Source organism: Capra hircus, chromosome 22, assembly GCF_001704415.2.
Source record: "Capra hircus breed San Clemente chromosome 22, ASM170441v1, whole genome shotgun sequence".
Taxonomy (NCBI): Eukaryota; Metazoa; Chordata; class Mammalia; order Artiodactyla; family Bovidae; genus Capra; species Capra hircus.
In genome coordinates, this window is record NC_030829.1 from 57,199,544 (window position 1) to 57,218,067 (window position 18,524).

Genomic DNA, 18,524 nt, shown 5'->3' on the forward strand with positions numbered 1-18,524 from the left:
GGCGCCTGGGCTCATTTGCTCTGGGGCAAGGGTCAGGCCCGTGTCCCCTGCCTTGGCAGCGGGGTTCCTCCCCTCTGTGCCAGCAGGGGAGTCTTCTCAGGGTTGGGTTCACCTGGTTTGGAATCAGCTGCTTTGTTTGCCTGCTGATCTGCCCTGTTGTTCCCACGGGGTAATTTGAAAAATTTCCTTTTGGTGTCTGTGGCAGTAGGTGGCCACCACTAGTTTGGTTTTTGACCTGCTTTTATGAGATATAAGGTCTCAGTCCCATCTTCTACAGGGGAATTTTTTGCATTCAAAGCCCTGTTTCTTTCTGGAGAGTGGCATGGGCATGTAAAACGAGGTAGCGTATTTTGAGTCTGTGTATGTATTTCTAATGTTTCCTTTCCCCAGCATAAGGCCTTAGTTAGGGCTGTTAGCTCAGCCTTCTGGGCTGCAGTGTTAGGTGGCAAAGGTTTTGCTGCTGCTGCTGCTGAAAAAAACAAAGCCAAATACAAAGCCCAACAGCAGTCAGTGAGCCGCCTAAAGAGCATTCGGCATTTCCTCAGAGGACGTCCTCATCAGCTAGAAACACAGGTCAGATTGACTCTTTCAGCTCATCATTGTTCTGAAACTGGGCCCAGCTTCCAAAGGCTGTGACCCCAGGTAGGTGCGGCCCCAGCCACTTCGCTCCGTGTAGTCTGTCGTGTTTTAAAGTTCCGAACCCCATTTTTTATCTCCAAGGATGGGGAAAGTGGAACGTACAGATTGAAGTAGATAAAACGTTGGGATAAAACACTCATTTTTGTTTCCTGTTAAAGCAGAACATACATTTTTACACCCTATTTTCTAATTTTTATTTTATGATGATGTTGAAAATTGGACAGTGTATAAATGGTACAAACCTCTAATTGCTAAAGAGCACTGAGGAAATGGGAGTGCACGCTTAGAATAATAAAGACAAAACAATTTTCTTGAAAGCAGATAGGTGATTGAGTGTTTTAAACAGCATCATTTATAACCTCCAAAAAATTACCTGAGTCAGCTTGTTAATATAGTAGTTAGTAGGTTCAGTGTTTTGATTCACTGTTTAGAATTCTAGGTCCTTTATTGCGAAAAGTCCACAGAGTTTACAGTGCACACTGCATGGAGGTGCAGAGCACGCGGTAACGAAGCCTCACGTTACACAGCTGTGACACGCTCCCGTCTAAGCGCGGGCCGACTGGGGCTTGCGTCTGTCCACCCACTCCAGCGTTGCTAGTGAGCATTTGCACTGGCAGGTTTTGAGGGTTAGCTCTGAGGAGTCAAGCAGTCAAGCCTGGTCCTTAGTAAGGTAGCCTCCGGTTAGCCAGTGGTGAGTCCCTTGTACTTGCTGAGGGACCTAGACTGCCGGTGACTGTCCAGAGGTATGCTTGTTAGCTTCTTCCACTAAAAGAGCAGTGCCAGGTACCACCCGGAGGCAGCCAGGCCACGAAGTCTAGTTTAGGAAAATAGCCTGTAGGCTGAGGAATTTGTCCTAGCTTTTGTACTAGGACCCCCAGAGGGGCCCTCCTGCTCTCAGCTACCTACACTTAAGAAAAATGTGTTTTGCTTTTTTTTCAGTTGGTGAGCCCCAGAGCAGGAGCTCTGGTGAGGACCTCTGTGGTATGGTTAAAAACCCTCCCTTGTTCCCCAGTCCAAAGTAGTGGCTCAGCATCTGGGCCTTTGGTGGCTTCATATACAGGTCTGGCCATTAGTCTGAATCCTGGAATCCAAATTCTGCAAAATCGTGTCATGCCTAAGAAACTACGACAGTACTTTTTTTTTTTTTTGTCTTTGGGATATGCTTAGGCCTAATGTAGCTTGTTTTCTCTCTGGAGAGAACTGTCTCCTCCCGGCGTTTTTAATATATCCCAGATATTTAACTTGTTGCTTTGAGATTTGTGCTTTTCTTCCTGCCCCCCCCCGGCCCCCCCTTTTATTTTTTGGGAGATCCTATAGCTGCAGACCCCAAGGAAATAAAGGACTTAAGTGGTATCTGGTCTGAGGCCTCCATGGTATATTGGCGTGTCATCTGCACACTGTGGAAAGGCCGCTTCTTTCTGTCTGTGGTTGGCTGCGTGGGGCTCCGCTGCTGGGTGTGGACTCTGCTCCAGCGGCAGCAAGCGGGGCTGCTCTCAGTCGCATCCCCGTGGCTTCTCTAGCTGTGGACTTTGGGCTTGGCTGCCGCACAGCGTGTGGAATCTTCCCAGACCAAGGATGGAACCCATGTACCCTGCGTTGGCAGGTGGATTCTCAACCACTGGACCACCAAGGAATTCCCAAATGGCCCCATCTTTTAAGTCTATTTCCCTTAGTTCTTTTCCTATGGTCTGAGCGAACAATATGGGTGATCTTGACTCCTGAGGCAGGACTGTACAGGTACATTGTTACATTTGGCCTGACTGGGGGTTAGTCCACTTGAAGGAGACGGAGGAGATGACACAAACGAAGCCAGCCCTGAGGCCACGCACAGTAAACCACCTGGCGTCTCCGGGACTCTGGGCTGACACGCAGTTACGGATTGGCTGCAGGGGGTGTGGAGAGACTCCTGCCTCGCTTAATGCCCTGAGGTCTTCAACTGTTCGACATTCCCCATTTAGCTTAATAACTGGCAGAATAGGGGTATTGCATGGAGACTGACAGGGCGCTAAGAAGCCTTAATTTAAGAATTTCTCTATGAAGGGCTGCAAACCTTTTTTTGGTTTCAACTTTATAGGTTATAGTGTCTTTTGTTAGGATAAGCGAGTCCGGTGTAAGGCTTCTTTTTAAAGGTTGAGCATTTATAGCTGTCCCAGGGATCCCCAGTCTACAGGGTTGCAAAGACTTGGACACGACTGAGCAACTGAACTGACTGAGGGATTCCCTTGTCTCAAACTGCAGGGTTTGCTGTGTGGAATATGGCTGGCAATCAGCCCTTGTTCTTCTAACTGATTTGTTGTAAGAGTCAAGAAAAGGGGCCTCTCAGGGCCTGCTAACTGTAATAAGACTCCAGGAGAGCCCAGAAGTGGGGTTTGGGACACTCAGGCGCAACTAAAACGGCGTGTGAGATCAAATGCTGTTTAAATTGACAAGTGAGAGGCCCAGTGAAGACGCGAGTGTGAGGCTTTCCCTCGACACCATCACGGCACAGCTTTTGGAGGGAAGAGGCCCAGAAATCAGGACAGAGTGAGTGACTCCGGTATCAGTTAAAAATTGATTTTCTTACCTGCCGTGCCAAGGGCCACCCGAGGCTCCTTGAGGGAGACAGACGTCTTGTTGGAGGGGGCCACCAGCATCCTGGGCCACCTCAGTTGTCCAGTGTGGTCGTCTCAGGAGTAGGAGTCCCCCTTCCCTTTGGGACTGGGGACAGTCCCACTTCCAATGACCTGTTTGTCTGCAGACTGGGCACGGACCAGGGGGTTCTTTCTGGCACTTTGGAGCCCACTGGCTGATTGACTTACATTTGAATCATCCCCCTTGCTGGTTTTATCTCCAGGTAGATGCTAAACTTCCTTTCCCGCCTTGGGTTGTCCTGAGGTTGCCAGGCATGGCTGACAGCTGTGACCCTCAGTTTAGCTTGAGCCCTGACTTGTTTTTACATCAGGTTCTCCATCCTCAGTTTGGTCTGGATTACTGAATACCCGAAGGGCCACCTCTAGGAATTGTGGCACTGGGGTCTGTGGGCCGAATTGTAACTTCTGGAGTTTCTGCCTAATGTTAGGGCTGACAGAATGTTCTGCCTAATGTTTCTGCCTAATGTTAGGGTCTGACCGTCAGGAGTGGGTGGATCAGTGTCCAGCAGATTTTCTAAAAGCCTCCATCTGCCATCCCTGAAAGAAGGCTGGATTTTCTTTTTCTCTCTTTTGGGTCACTTCTTTGACCTTTTCGTCGTTAACTGACTTGTGAATACACTTCCTCACCCCTCCCAGTGCACACCACATCATGTGCTTCCTGGCTTCTGTTCCCTCCCAGTAACTATAACTCCTGCTGGGCCCCCGGTTTGGAACTGCGTCTCCACACATAGTATAATGTTCGTGTTTGCAACACAAACGTGAATTGGCAGGCTGGTCACCGTGTTGCTGGATTGCTGCCCACATTCTGTCTTTTCCTCGCAGGTACAACAAGTAGACAAGACTATTTGGGCATCCTTCCAAGTAGAATCAAAGGCCAGTGTTAGGGCCTAAAACCCTCCGACAAACTCACTAGGGTCTCGAGAAAACTGGCTCAGTCTGCCTTGGGCTAACTACATCGATTAAAGAGAAGGGCACATGTCCTTTGATTGTCTCTTTGCCGTTTTCGACTTCCCTCGGAGGGCACACTTTGCCCGATCTTGGATGGTAGGAAGTTCCACTGTGAGTTTCTGGGGTGTGGGATTGGTCAGAGGCATCTGGGGAAGTAGGTGCCTCAGGGGAAGTAGGTGGGTCTGGAGAAGCAGGGGAAGCTTGGTCTCCCCCTGAGAGCTGGGGGATGTTAGATGACCTGAAACCTCAGGTGTGCCTTCGAATGCCCAGAAACCGCCTAGAGTGAGTGGGGTTTTGGTGAAGGACCACGAAGACTTGGACATACAGAACCTCAGTCCATTTTCCTATCTTGTGACATAAAGATTTCCAGTTGCAAGATGATATTGTAATTTAGAGATGGATTTTCAGGACATTTTTCTCCATCTCCCAACCTATGTAAAGGCCAGGCAGTGTTATAGTAAAAGTTTTTTTCTTTTTTCCTTTTCAGCCCATCTATTTTTAACACTTCTAATTTTTAAGGATATATTCCAGAGGTGTTTCTTCTGGCTTAGAAGAGGATCCTCCCATGTTGAGTCATCTGCAGCCAAGACCCAGCATCCCAGAGACACTTCCCCGGGAGGCTTTCGTCAGAGTGGGGTTGGTGCCCTCCTCACCTAGTGGGGTTTTGAGCATCTCCCCCTCTGGCCACCACCATCCCTTGCACCAGGGGTTCCCGATGGGGGACATTTGAAGCAGTGCCAGTGCAACCAGTTCCACTGCGTTGGTGGGGCTCTCCCTGAGTGGGGCATCTGCGGTCTGTAAGCTGGCTGTCCTATAGCAGTTTCCTCTATGGTGGATGTTGGGGTGTATTCCTCAAGAGTGGGTATCTGTAAATCCCAGGATGTGGGCTGCTTGGAAGTGGCCAGCCGAATAGTCTGTAATAAGGTAGGGGCTGCCGAAGCCTGGAGGAAAGGGGAGATTAGAGATGGAGAAAGGAACTCCTGGGGGAACTGGAGCTGGGCACGGTGGAGAAGGCTCCAGGGTCGGGAGCTGGAGCTGGGCATGGTGGAGAAGGCCCCGGGGTCATGAGCTGGGCACAGTGGAGAAGGCCCCGGTGTCAGAAGTTGGAGCTGGGCACGGTGGAGAAGGCCCTGGGGTCGGGAGCTGGAGCTGGGCACGGTGAAGGCCCTGGGGTTGGGAGCTGGGCACGGTGGAGAAGGCCCCGGGGTCAGGAGCTGGAGGTGGGAGTGCTCCCACAGGGGATTTGTTGGACATAGAGTAAGGTGAGACTAGATAGCAGAAAAACCTGAGACCCTTTCCCCCGTATGTTTGGTGGCTGCGATAAAATTGAAGACAACCTCTATCTGACAGGCAACAGTGGGTTTGGACAGCATTTCCCATATAATTTAACGTACCAGTTAAATTAGGATCTGTTTGGGATACTCCAGGGGCCTTTTAAAACACCGCAAGGTTAGCTGGAGGTCAAAAGAACTTTAATTAGAATTTGATGTTTGGGAAGTCTGTCAAAAATGTAAAAAACCCAGTCAGATCAAATCATAGGTCACTGTGAAGCAATTATTCCTTAAGCTAAAGTGAAAAAAATAAATCCACTTACCTAATAAGATTTAATTCCACTTTAGAAAATCCCAACCCCATACAAAATTCTTCTCAATGTTCTACTTCTGCAAACCTGTCCTTTTCTGTAGCAGTACTTTGTCCCTTATTCTTCAGTTGAGAAATAATCAGCTTTAGGAGAAAAATCACCCTTTTTCCTTTAACAAAGTGTATGTCCCTCTCTCCTACCTCCTTTTTTAAAAACACACATCTCACAAACTTTTACACTGGCATTCTATCAATTGGTAGAGAACGTCTCAAAGCAGCACCAGACAAGCTTAAAGTTTCTCTCTCACAAAAGTAGGCAAATTTAGACTTATGTAGCAATTAATATTTCCAACGTTTTTATCTATCATATTTGAATGGCCTGGATATTCAGTGAATTCCTATCTTTAACGTAAATTTAGTTTTGAGTACCAAGATGTACAGAGACTTTTTTTTGCTTTTTAAAATATTTATTTGTATATTTGGCTGCAGCAGGTTTTACTGGCAGTACAGGGGATCGTCACCGCATGGTGTGGGATCCTTTGTTGCGGACTCTCTAGTTGTCCTTGGGCTCAGTAGTTGCAGCGCAGGCTTAGTCTTGGCGTGGCGTGTCCAGTCTTAGCTCCTTCACCAGGAGTCGAACTCTGGTCCTGCGCATTGCAAGACGCTTTCTTAACCCGTAGAGCAGCATAGAGGTCCTGTAAAGAGACTGTTTAGATGGGTGTTTCTAAAACATAGTCATTCCCCTAGAGTTAACCAACAAGTGTTCATCCCATTAAAAATTTAATCATATCAGACTATTACAGCTGTTGGCAAATTTCATAACAAAAACACAGCGTGTACTTAACTGACCTCCAGTAACCTTAGGTACAGTGAAAGTATTTATTGTTGATGATTCTAAAGACAGATCTGTATGAGGTAAGCCCACAAGCTTAAGTCAGACTAGCCAATTTCTATAGAACCAGGGATTTCCTAACTTTCCAGCTTGAATTTAAAGTGGCCTCCTTCCCCTGGGGCACCTGCGCCCACCCCAGCCCCACCTTCCGTCTGGGGCACTACAGATGAAACGGGCTGTTCCTGAGTTCAGGCGAAACAGTTACTTTGCAAAAGCAGAGGACAGCTGCCTGGGCTCTGGGAGCTTGCAGATAGTGAGGCTGCAAAAGCTGAGGAGGTTAAGAGCAAGCCCCTCTAGTCTCTTTGTCCTTTAAAATTCCTCCAAGTACCCCAAGGCTGGAGTCTCACGCAATGTGGGCTGCATTTGTATTTCAAAATTTAAATGTTCCACCCTGCCCACGGTTTTGGCAGAGACTTGCAGGAGCAACCAGACAGACAAAAGTACGGAAGACCCCAGTGACAACCTTAAAGACCCAAGAGGAACAGGAGTACAGTTAAAAGGACTGAAGGGGAGGTACAGGGAGGAGGGACAGAAAAGCCTGATGAGAACAAGACCGCAGGGAAACGAGGAGAGTGCCAGGACCGCAGAAGGTCCAGCCACTGTGATCTCTACACTCACAGAGCTCTCGCGGAAGGAGAGGGCAGAGCTTTCAGCAGAGGGAAAGCACTGCCCCAACCAGGGGCCAGAAAGGCAGACTTACAGCATGCGGTGATGGTGGAACACGAGGTTCAGGTAGGCATTCCTCAGCCACGGTAAAGTGGCACTCCGTAGTCTCGGACGTGCCCAGGTCCTCGCTCCGGAAGGGGTCTGCCCCAGGTTGGGTGCCATCAGCTGGCCGGGTTCTTGGCCTTCCCCGATCAATGGAAGCGGACAGACAGGAAACTCTGGTGACGCCTCACTGGAGTTCTTGCACCGGCTACAGGGGGAGCAGGCTCAGGCCGGTTCCTTATGTGCCGTGACGGTAGGGGTGTGTCCAGGGGCGGGCTCGAGGCGGGGCTTCGGTGCTCCACCCACCTTTGTTGCGCCGAGCGCAGCGGGGCATGCGCAGTACCCTAATTTTGCTCCCGACGCCCAGTTGTTGCTCCCGGCTCTTCAGAAGTGGCAGTTGGGGTTTGTATATTTTGTATCTTTTGGTCCAGAACTTGCCCCAACGGCGCATGCACACTGAGTTATTTTTAGTTCCAGATAGTTTCTTTGTATTTTGTAGCTCCCCAAGAGGTCCGTCCAGGTGCAGGCTTTGCAGGACTGCAGCAAAGGGCCATAGGTCTCCGGAACAGTGTAAGACCCCGGGTCGTGGCTGCAGAAGCGAGGAGAATGGTTGTTGGGCCCTGGGGATGAAGAGGGCTGCCTGACAGGAGCTTGTGGAGCTGGGACTGAGCCTGGGGTCGAGCCAGAGAAATTACTGCCTTGACTCTCCCTGTCTTTCTGTTTTTTTGACAATGCTCAGTTCAGTTCAGTCGCTCAGTCGTGTCCGACTCTGCGACCCCATGAATCGCAGCACGCCAGGCCTCCCTGTCCATCACCAACTCCTGGAGTTCACTCAGACTCACGTCCATTGAGTCGGTGATGCCATCCAGCCATCTCATCCTCTGTCGTCCCCTTCTCCTGCCCCCCAGTCCCTCCCAGCATCAGGGTCTTTTCCAATGAGTCAACTCTTTGCATGAGGTGGCCAAAGTACTGGAGTTTCAGCTTCAGCATCAGTCCTTCCAAAGAAATCCCAGGACTGATCTCCTTTAGGATGGACTGGTTGGATCTTCTTGCAGTCCAAGGGACTCTCAAGAGTCTTCAACCCCACAGTTCAAAAGCATTAATTCTTCGGCACTCAGCTTTCTTCATAGTCCAACTCTCACATCCATACGTGACCACTGGAAAAACTATAACCTTGAGTAGATGGACCTTAGTTGGCAAAGCAATGTGTCTGCTTTTGAATATGCTATCTAGGTTGGTCATAACTTTCCTTCCGAGGAGTAAGCATCTTTTAATTTCCTGGCTGCAGTCACCATCTGCAGTGATTTTGGAGCCCCCCAAAATAAAGTCTGACAGTGTTTCCACTGTTTCCCCATCTATTTCCCATGAAGTGATGGGACCAGATGCCATGATCTTAGTTTTCTGAATGTTGAGCTGGAAAAGGTGAGTTTTCATTCCAATCCCAAAGAATGCTGAAACTACCACTCAATTGCACTCATCTCACACGCTAGTAAAGTAATGCTCAAAATTCTCCAAGCCAGGCTTCAGCAATATGTGAACCATGAACTTCCAGATGTTCAAGCTGGTTTTAGAAAAGGTAGAGGAACCAGAGATCAAATTGCCAGTATCTGCTGGATCATGGAAAAAGCAAGAGAGTTCCAGAGTAACATCTATTTTTGCTTTATTGACTATGCCAAAGCCTTTGACTGTGTGGATCACAATAAACTGTGGAAGATTCTGAAAGAGATGGGAATACCAGACCACGTGACCTGCCTCTTGAGAAACCTGTATGCAGGTCAGGAAGCAACAGTTAGAACAGGACATGGAACAACAGACTGGTTCCAAATAGGAAAAGGAGTACATCAAGGCTGTATATTGTCACCCTGCTTATTTAACTTATATGCAGAGTACATTATGAGAAACGCTGGGCTGGAGGAAGCACAAGCTGGAATCAAGATTGCCGGGAGAAATATCAATAACCTCACATATGCAGATGACACCACTCTTATGGAAGAACTAAAGAGCCTCTTGATGAAAGAGGAGAGTGAAAAGTTGGCTTAATTAAAGCTCAACATTCAGAAAACTAAGATCGTGACAATGCTCGCTATGGGCTAAATCCAACACGAAGCCATAGGGGAGGAAAGCCCACTCCCTGTTAGCACGTATCTGTTAGCCACTCAGGATGGAGAGCAGGTAGACAGGGGTCCAGGTGTACAGTTGTGTCATAATTTATGTAGTCAGTCTGGCATTTAAGCTGTTTCTGTTCCTTTGCAGTAAAAAATGATACTGCAGTAAAGGTCACTGGTGTCTTTGCATTCAAGTGTGAAAATACCTAAAGGCAGAGGTGAAATCATTGAGTTAAGATCTGTGCTAGTTCCAAAATGACCCCCGAGGAAGTCAAACCAATGAATCTACATAAGGAAAGGTTTCCTCACTTCTGTAAGTGTGAGAATGTTAGTTGCTCAGTCATGGCGGGAGCAAAGTTGCTCTTTGCGACCTCATGGACTGTAGCCCACCAGGCTCCTCTTCATGGAATTCTCCAGGGAAGAATACTCGAGTGGGTCGCCATTCATTTCTTCAAGGGGTCCTTCCAACCCAGGAATCAAACCCTGGTCTCCTGCATTGCAGGAAGATTCTTTACTGTCTGAAGCACCAGGGAAGCTCCCCTCACTTCTATAAATTAATTGCTTATAACGTAGTTAAAGACGACCAGGACACCAAAAAGAGTGTCTAGCAGGCTTTTAATGGGGAAGCGCTCCCTGGCAGGGTTCCTGGACCCGAACGAGGCAGGTCAAGGAAGTCCACGCCTGGACTGTGTTGGGGGTGGCTTTTATACGTTCGTTGTGAGGGATGGTCAGGCTAGATGGACGGGGGTTCGGATAGGTCGCCAGGCCGAGGCGTCGCGGGCTGACAGGTCTTTCTATGTGGCTAGGGTGGGGCAGCTTTAGCCGGCGAAGTGTGCTGTCATTGGTCTCTGGGATCTGGGAGGACCCTTCCGTTAGGGACCTTCTCGCCAGCGGGAGAGAGGAGGGGCGGCCCGTCATGGCCCCGGGGTCCAGCCTTACAATCACGGGAAGGGAACGGCTACCCACTCCAGTACTTTTGCCTGGAGAATTCCATGGACAGAAGAGCCTGGAGTGCTGTAATCCATGGGGTTGCAAAGAGTCTGACATGACTGAGCGATTAACACTTTCACCTTTTAAGCAATCTAAGAGATGATAAAGGATGATTTTAATGTATAATTGTGGGGAAGACACTGAGGATCCTTCCTCTGATAGACCATGTGGGTTTCTGCCTGTTTGTGGCCTTTGCCTCTAGTACTGGATTATAGATCTTGTTACTGGTGTGCAGAATTCTCTATAAGGGAATTAACCTTTTGTTTTGGGTTTTGTGCTTGGCAGAGGTTGGTTTTGTTTGTGGTCAGTTTTGCCTTGCAGGGGTTGTCTTTATCTGTTTATCGGTGGTGCCCTGAGCCGTCACTGTGGCACACTACTCTTCATTGCTACAAGCCAGCTCCCCCGTTGCAGCAGGCAGCGCCTTCTCTCATCACAGAACGTGGGCTCTAGAGCATGAAGGCTTCAGTAGTGGCAGCTCCCAGGCGACCTAACTGGGGCACCTGGGCTTCAGTGCCCCATGGCATGTGGGCTCTTAGTTCCTCAACCAGGCATTGAACCCATACCCCCTGCCTTGGCGCGCGGACTCCCAACCCCTGCCACCAGTTGCTGTTCAGTTGCTAAGTCGTGTCTGGCTCTTCGTGACCCCATGACCTGCAGCATTGCAGGCTCCCCGTCCTCCACTGTCTCCTGGAGTCTGCTCCTCTCCCTGCCCATTGAGTCGGTGATGCTGTCCAACCGTCTCACCCTCTGCCCTCCCCTTCTCCTGCCCTCGATCTTTCCCAGCATCAGGGTCTTTTCCAGTGAGTCAGCTCTTTGTATCAGGTGGCCAAAGAGTTGGAGCTTCAGCCTCAGTCTTTCCGGTCAGTATTCAGGGCTGATTTCTTTTAGGATTGACTGGTTTGATCTTGCTGTCCAAGGGACACTCGAGTGTCTCCTCCAGCACCACAATGCAAAAGCATCAATTTCTTGGCACTCAGCCTTCTTTATGGTCCAGCTCTCACATTTGTACAGGATTCCTGGAAGAACCGTAGTTTTGACTATATAAACCTTTGTTAACAAAGTGATACCTCTGCTTTTCAGTACACTGTCTAGGTTTGTCAGAGCTTTCCTTCCAAGGTGTCTTTTAATTTCATGGCGGCAGTCACCATCTGCAGTGGTTTTGGAGCCCGAAAATAAAACCTGTCATTGCTTCCACTTTTTCCCCTTCTATTTGCTATGGAGTGATGTGACGAGATGCCATAATCTTAGTTTTTTGAATGTTGAGTTTTAAGCCAGCTTTTTAACTCTCTCTCACCCTCAGCAAGAGGCTCTTTAATTCCTCTTCCCGGTTGTTGGTGTTTCTCCCCACAATCTTGATTCCAGCTAGTGATTCAGCCAGCCTGGCATTTCGCATGATATGCTCTGTGTGTAAGTTAAATAAGCAGGATGAGAGCATATAGCCTCGTCATACTCCTTTGCCAATTTGAAACCAGTCAGTTGTTCAATATCTGATTCTAACTGTTGCTTGACCTGCATACAGGTTTCTCAGACAGTTAAGGAGGTCTGGTATTCCCATTTCTTTTTAAGAGTTTCCCACAGTTGTGATACACGCAGTTAAAGGCTGTAATGTAGTCAGTGAAGTAGAAATAGATGGTTTTTCAAAATTCCCTTCCTTTTTCTGTGATCCGGCGGATGTTGGCAATTTAATCTTTGGTTCCTCTGCCTTTTCTCAACCCAGCTTATACATCTGGAATTTCTCTGTTCATGTACTGCTGAAGCCTTGCTTGAAGGATTTTGAGCCATTACCTTGTGTGTGTATGAAGTTGCTCAGTCGTGTCTGACTCTTTGCGACCCCGTGGACTGTAGCCCGCCAGGCTCCTCTGTCCATGGGATTCTCCAGGCAAGAATACTGGAGTGGGTTGCCATTTCCTTCTCGGTAGTGTGTGAAATGAGTGTGATTGTATGGTAATTTGAACATTCTTTTGCATTGTCCTTCTTTGGGATTGGAATGAAAACTGACCTTTTCCCATCCTATGGCCATTTGTGAGTTTTCCAAATTTGCTGACATATTGACTGCAGCACTTTAGCAGCAGCATCTTTCAGGATTTGTAATAGCTCAGCTGGCTCCACTGGCTTTGTTTGTGGTAATGCTTCCTAAGGCCCACTTTACTTCAAATTCCAGGATGTCTGGTTCTAGGTGCGTGATCATACCATAGTGGTTATCTGGGTCATTAAGACTTTTTTTGTATAGTTCTGTGTATTCTTGCCACCTCTTCTTAATCTCTTCTGGCTCTGTTAGGTCTTTACCATTTTTGTCCTCTATTGTGCCCATCCTTGCATGAAGTGTTCCCTTAATATCTCCAGTATTCTTGAAGAGATCTATAGTCTTTCCCATTCTGTTGTTATCTTCTGTTCTTGGAAGGAGGCCTTCTTATCTCTACCTAAGCTTCCCTGGTAAAGCGTCTGCCTGCAATGCGGGAGACCCGGGTTTGATTCCTGGGTCGGGAAGATCCCCTAGAGAAGGCAATGGCAATCCACCGCAGCACTCTTGCCTGGAGAATCCCATGGACGGAGGAGCCTGGCAGGCTGCAGTCCATGGGGTCGCAGAGTCGGACACGACTGAGCGACTTCGCTCGCTTCTCCCCTCTCCTCGCTGTCCTCTGGGCTCTGCATTCAGCTGGGTGTGTCTTTCCCTTTCTCCTCTCTCCTTCCCTCATCTCTTGGTAAAGCCTCCTCGACAACCACTTTGCTTTCTTGCATTTCTTTTTCTTTGGGATGGGTTTGGTCAGTGCCTCCTGTACAGTGTTACAAACCTCCATCCATAGTTTTAGGCACTCTGTCTACCAGATCTAATTGCTTGAATCTATTCATCACCTTCACCATATAATCACAGAGGATTTGATTTCGGTCATACCTGAATGGTCTAGTGGTTTCTCCCACTGTCTTCAGTTTAAGCCTGAATTTGGCAATAAGGAGTTCATGATCTGAGCCACAGTCAGCTCCTGGTCTTGTTTTTGCTGACTGTATAGAGCTTCTCCATCTTTGGCTGCAAAGAATATAATCAATCTGATTTCTGTGACTACTTGGTGAGGTCCATGTGCAGAGTCGTCTCTTGTGTTATTGGAAAAGAATGTTTACTATGACCAGTGTGTTCTCGTGACAGAACTTTTAGTCTTCACCCTGCTTCACTCTGTACTCTGAGGCCAAATTTGCCTGGTACTCCAGGTATCTCTCGGAGAAGGCGATGGCACCCCACTCCAGTACTCTTGCCTGGAAAATCCCATGGACGCAGGAGCCTGGTAGGCTGCAGTCCATGGGGTCACTAAGAGTAGGACATGACTGAGTGACTTCACTTTCGCTTTTCATTTTCATGCATTGGAGAAGGAAATGGCAACCCGCTCCAGTGTTCTTGCCTGGAGAATCCCAGGGACGGGGGAGCCTGATGGGCTGCCGTCTGTGGGGTTGCACAGAGTCGGACATGACTGAAGCGACTTAGCAGCAGCAGCAGCCAGGTATCTCTTGACTTCCTAGTTCTACATTCCAATCCCCTATGATGAAAAGGGCATCTCTTTGTGGTGTCAGTTCTAGAAGGTCTTGTAGGTCTTTATAGAACAGGTCAACTTCGGCTTCTTTGGCATCAGTGGTTGGGGAAGAGACTTGGATTGCTGTGATGTTGAATGGTTTGCTTTGAAAACAAACTGAGATCATTCTATCCTTTTTGAGATTGCACCCAAGCACTGCATTTCAGACTCTTATTGACTGTGAGAGCTACTGCTTTCTTCTTAAGGGATCCTTTCCCACTGTAGTAGATAGAATGGTCATCTGAATTAAATCACCCATTGCTGTCCATTTTAGTTCACTGATAACCTAAGATGTTGATGTTCACTCTTAACACCTCCTGTCTGACCACTTCCAATTTATCTTGATTCGTGGACCTGACTTTCCCGGTTCCTACGCAACGATGTTCTCTACAGCATCAGACTTTACTTTCATCGCCAGGCACGTCCGCAACTGAGCATCGTTTCCACTTTGGCCCAGAGGCTTCCTTCCTCCTGGAGCTATCGGTAACTGTCCTTCACTCTTCTCCAGGAGCGTGGTGGACACCTGCCCATCTGGGGGCTCATCTTCTGGTGGTACGGTTTTTGCTTCTTCATACTGTGCATAGGCTTCTCCCGACAAGAATGCTGGAGTGGTTTACCGTTCCTTCCTCCAGTGGACCGTGTTTTGTCAGAACTCTTCACTGTGACCCGTCGGTCTTGGGTGGCCCTGAATGGCATAGCTTGGGTTACGCAAGCTCCTTCACCACACAAAGGCTGCGATGGCAGACCACCAGGGAAATCCTGCAAAGGTTTTAATTAATCAAAGTGGTCTGTGTTTTAAACCTTCTGAGTTCAATGATTTATCCACTCCTAGATTGTAAGAGTATTCCCCATGATTGTTCTTATGGTTCCTTTTATTTTTAAATATTGGTATAAAAACATAAGGACTTCCTTGATAGCTCAGTTGGTAAAGAATCCACCTGCAGTGCAGGAGACTGTGGTTCGATTCCTGGGTCGGGCAGATCCACTGGAGAAGGGATAGGCCACCCACTCCAGCATTCTTGGGGTTCCTTTGTGGCTTAACTGGTAAAGAATCCTCCTGCAATGGGGGAGACCTGGGTTCGATCCCTGGGTTGGGAAGATCCCCTGGAGAAGGGAAAGGCTACCCCCTCCAGTATTCTGGCCTGGAGAATGCCACAGACTGTATAGTCCGTGGGTTCACAAAGAGTCGGACACGACTGAGCAACTTTCATGACGATGCTAAAAACATAAAGGGCTCACCTGGAGACACACAGCTTCAGACGAGCACACTGTGTAGCTGTCCCAGCAAGCGAGACCAAGGACATTTCATTTTTGTATTTGTACTTCTGCTTTGGTGAGTTTTAGGTTAATGTGCAATGTGAGGTAAGGATATAGATTTCTTTTCCTTAAATGACAAATCAGGGGTCCCAATACCTACATTCAGACAGCATGTTAATAGACTCCTGAGACCTGCTTTTCCTCACTCCACCTTTTTGGGGGGCTGAGTCCTCTCAGAATCTGATGAGAATTCTGGATTTCTCTTTAGAAGAATACACAGGTACATAAAGTTTTAGGTTAGAAACTCTCATGGGTTTAATTTCTTGTGTTGCAGGAAATTCGTGTTTTTCAACATACCTCAGATCCAGTACAAGAACCCCTGGGTGCAGATCATGCTGTTTAAGAACATGACGCCGACCCCTTTCCTGCGGTTCTACCTGGGTGAGTGTCCCGGCTGTCTGGCGCGGGTTGGAAAAGAATTTCCAGACACAGAGCATTTCAGAAAGGAGTGAGTTTATTAAGAGCAAAGGGCAAACACAGCGGGCCAGCACCTGACAGGCCAGGGAGGGCCCACGCTTTCGGGGGTCAGTAGCGTTTTTATCACCTAAAGACAAAATTCCTGCTGGAAGGGTGGCGTTAGGTGCTTGGTTAGGGCCCTAGAGGGTGAGCACTGGAGTGGGCACTTTCGCCTAACCTGGGGTCAGGAAGCCTGCTCGGTGCTGACCGGGGGCGCTTTGGGGACGGTGACCGTGGGGCACAGTCATTCCGGAGGTGATCTTGGTGCTGGGCTCCACTTCTGGGGCCATGGCTTAGGGCTCCACAGTGAGCACGCGGCCGTCACTGGGCCCTGAGAGGGCAGCGCTGTAAACCTGTTGGTCCTGTCACCTTGGCTTCTGCACCTGGTGCCCGGTGGCCACCAAGATCTCTCTGCCCGCAGCCCCAACCCCCGCCAGACTCGCTGCTGTCGCCCCACGTCTCCTCCAGGCCCGCACAGCGGCCCGTCTCTGCGGACCCCCTGCCGCACTGTGCTTCGGTGCCTTTGCTCATGTCAGGCCCTCTGCGGGAAATCCCCTACTCTTCTTGGCTAGATTAGAAAATGAATCCTTTGAGAGTCAGCTTGGGTACCAGCTCCCCCAGGAAGCCTCCCTGCACCTTAGATGGGTCTCCCAGGGTGTGTCCCTCAGCACTGGCCGTGTCCTCTTGAACTGTGTGTGTCCCCTTTCTGGATCATACACACTTTCGCGATGCTCTCCTGTCCTCTTGAGGCACAAATTGTGAAGATTCCTTTCAACTGGGCTCAGTCCCTGGAAGTCAGATCCAGTGTTTTAGCCTGGCTCTCTCCTCAGTCATTCTGATCAAGCATTGTTCCTAGTTCCGTATTTCTAGGGGAAGGCGAAATATCTGCCTTACGCGGTTATGAGAATCAGGTGAAGTGTGGATTGGGAAATGCATCAGGAAACAAATCGATGATGGTCTTTCATTCATTCGACAAATATGTATCAGGTTCAACAGGGACTCTTCTGGGTGCTTGGGGTATCAGGGAGCCATAAGGACAATGATATCTAGTCGTGTAGAGATGATATTCCAGCAGGAGGAGATAGAATAAACTGGAAACTCAGTAACATGGTTTGTTAGAAGATGAGTGCAGTGGGAAAAAAGAAAACCAGAGCAAGGCAGAACTGAGGAGCATGGTGGTAGTTTGGCAATTCTATGTTTGTATTTGTGTTGTTGTTTTAAAAAGCTAACTTTATTGCGGGATAATTTACCCATAATGCACAGGTCTCTTGTGCACAGAGGGATGAGCTCTGATGGACGTGAAGGGCCCGTGTCACCATCCCCAGTGAAGACAGGACATCTCCCATGCTCCAGGAAGCCCCCCAGGACTTCCCCCAGGGCCCACAGTCCTCCCAGTCAGCTCCCACTCCCAGCAGAGGCACCCACTGTGAGCAGCTCTTCCTTTTGGGTGTGTGTATGTGGCTGAACTGCATGGCCTGTGGGGTTTAGTTCCCCAGCCAGGGGTCGAACCCTGGCCCTCAGCAGGGAAAGCACTGAATCCTAAGTACCGACCACCAGGGACTTCCTGCTGTCAGCAGTTCTTTCGCCATAGATGAATTATTTGTTTATTCATTTCTGGCTGCGCTGAGGCTTCACCGCTTTGCATGGGCTTTTCTCGAGTTGAGGTGAGCGGGCACTTTTTGTCGCGGGGCCTGGGCAGCTAGTTGCTCTGAGTAAGGTGTGCGCTTTTCCCAGACCAGGCATTGAACTGGGTCCCCGGCAGTGGCAGGCGGATTCTCCTCCTCTGCACCACCAGGGGCGCCCAAGACTAGCTCGTTTTGTTTCTTTCAGGACTTAATCTAGAGTCTCACAGTATATACTCCTCTGTGTCTGGTTTTCACTTGTGGTGTTGAGAGTCACCCACGTTGTGCGTATCCGTAGCGCACTCATTTTTACTACTGATCAGTGTGATGAACATTTGGGTGTTTGACAGATACCCAGACAGAGTTACAGGTGTCAGATTTATGGAGGGCAGGGCAGGGCAGCAGGCAGGGAAAGTCTTCAGATGGTACGGCAGGGCTGACGTCCCCGGAAGGAGGCCTGGATAGGAGTTGCCCCAGATGGAGGTGCAGCGCTGGGAACCGGGGGGCTGGCCAGCAGGCAGCTCTGCAGAAGCAGCAGGTCCTGGACCAAGGCCACGGGCGCTGGGCTTGGCTCTGCTGCCGGGTGGGGGGTGTCATTGCTCTAGGGGGCTGCGAGCAGCCTCCTCTGTGGACCTAGGTGCTCAGTGCTCCTGGGCACAGGCTCAGGCTGGGCTTGTCCACAGAGTAGGTGCACAGCGTCCTTAGAAGCCGCCAGATAGGCCTCCAAGGTGACCCTGCCGTTCCGCCTGCAGTGCGCAGGGTGAGGGTCCTGCTGGCCCCCAGCCTCAGCCCGGCCGCTCCCATTGCTCGTCTGCATTTCCTGTCACCGGGGGCTTGGGGCCTTAAAGCCACACAGAGTCCTCACCTGAGAGATCTGTACTCTCGGACCCAGCAGGGCGCACACTCAGGCTGCCAGCAGAGCCTCTGCTCCTGGAGGCCCTGGGCGGAAGCGTTCCCGGGCCGTGTCCAGCTTGTTGAGGCCGCGCCGCCCTCGGCTCCGGGCCTCCCTCTGTCCTCGGGCGCTGCCTTGGCGGCCGGCTGCCTCCCTGTCCCACGTGCCTCTGACCACCGCGTGG

At 49.6% G+C, this 18,524-nt stretch overlaps 1 protein-coding gene and 1 long non-coding RNA gene across 2 annotated transcripts in view; one reads left to right on the forward strand and one right to left on the reverse strand.

The window, feature by feature from the left end:
* The window catches only part of MRPS25 (mitochondrial ribosomal protein S25), a 49,560-nt gene that overhangs the window by 23,206 nt on the left and 7,830 nt on the right, over positions 1 to 18,524 (forward strand). The window contains exon 2 of the mRNA XM_018067066.1: positions 15,645 to 15,751. Within this exon, the coding sequence (XP_017922555.1) occupies positions 15,645 to 15,751 (107 nt within the window). The remainder of the gene's footprint in view (positions 1 to 15,644; positions 15,752 to 18,524) is intronic.
* Positions 6,244 to 7,640, reverse strand: LOC108638630. Its single transcript, XR_001919995.1, has 2 exons — positions 7,391 to 7,640; positions 6,244 to 6,493 (listed from the first exon to the last, which is right to left on the reverse strand). It is a non-coding gene; the product is annotated as an uncharacterized LOC108638630 (long non-coding RNA).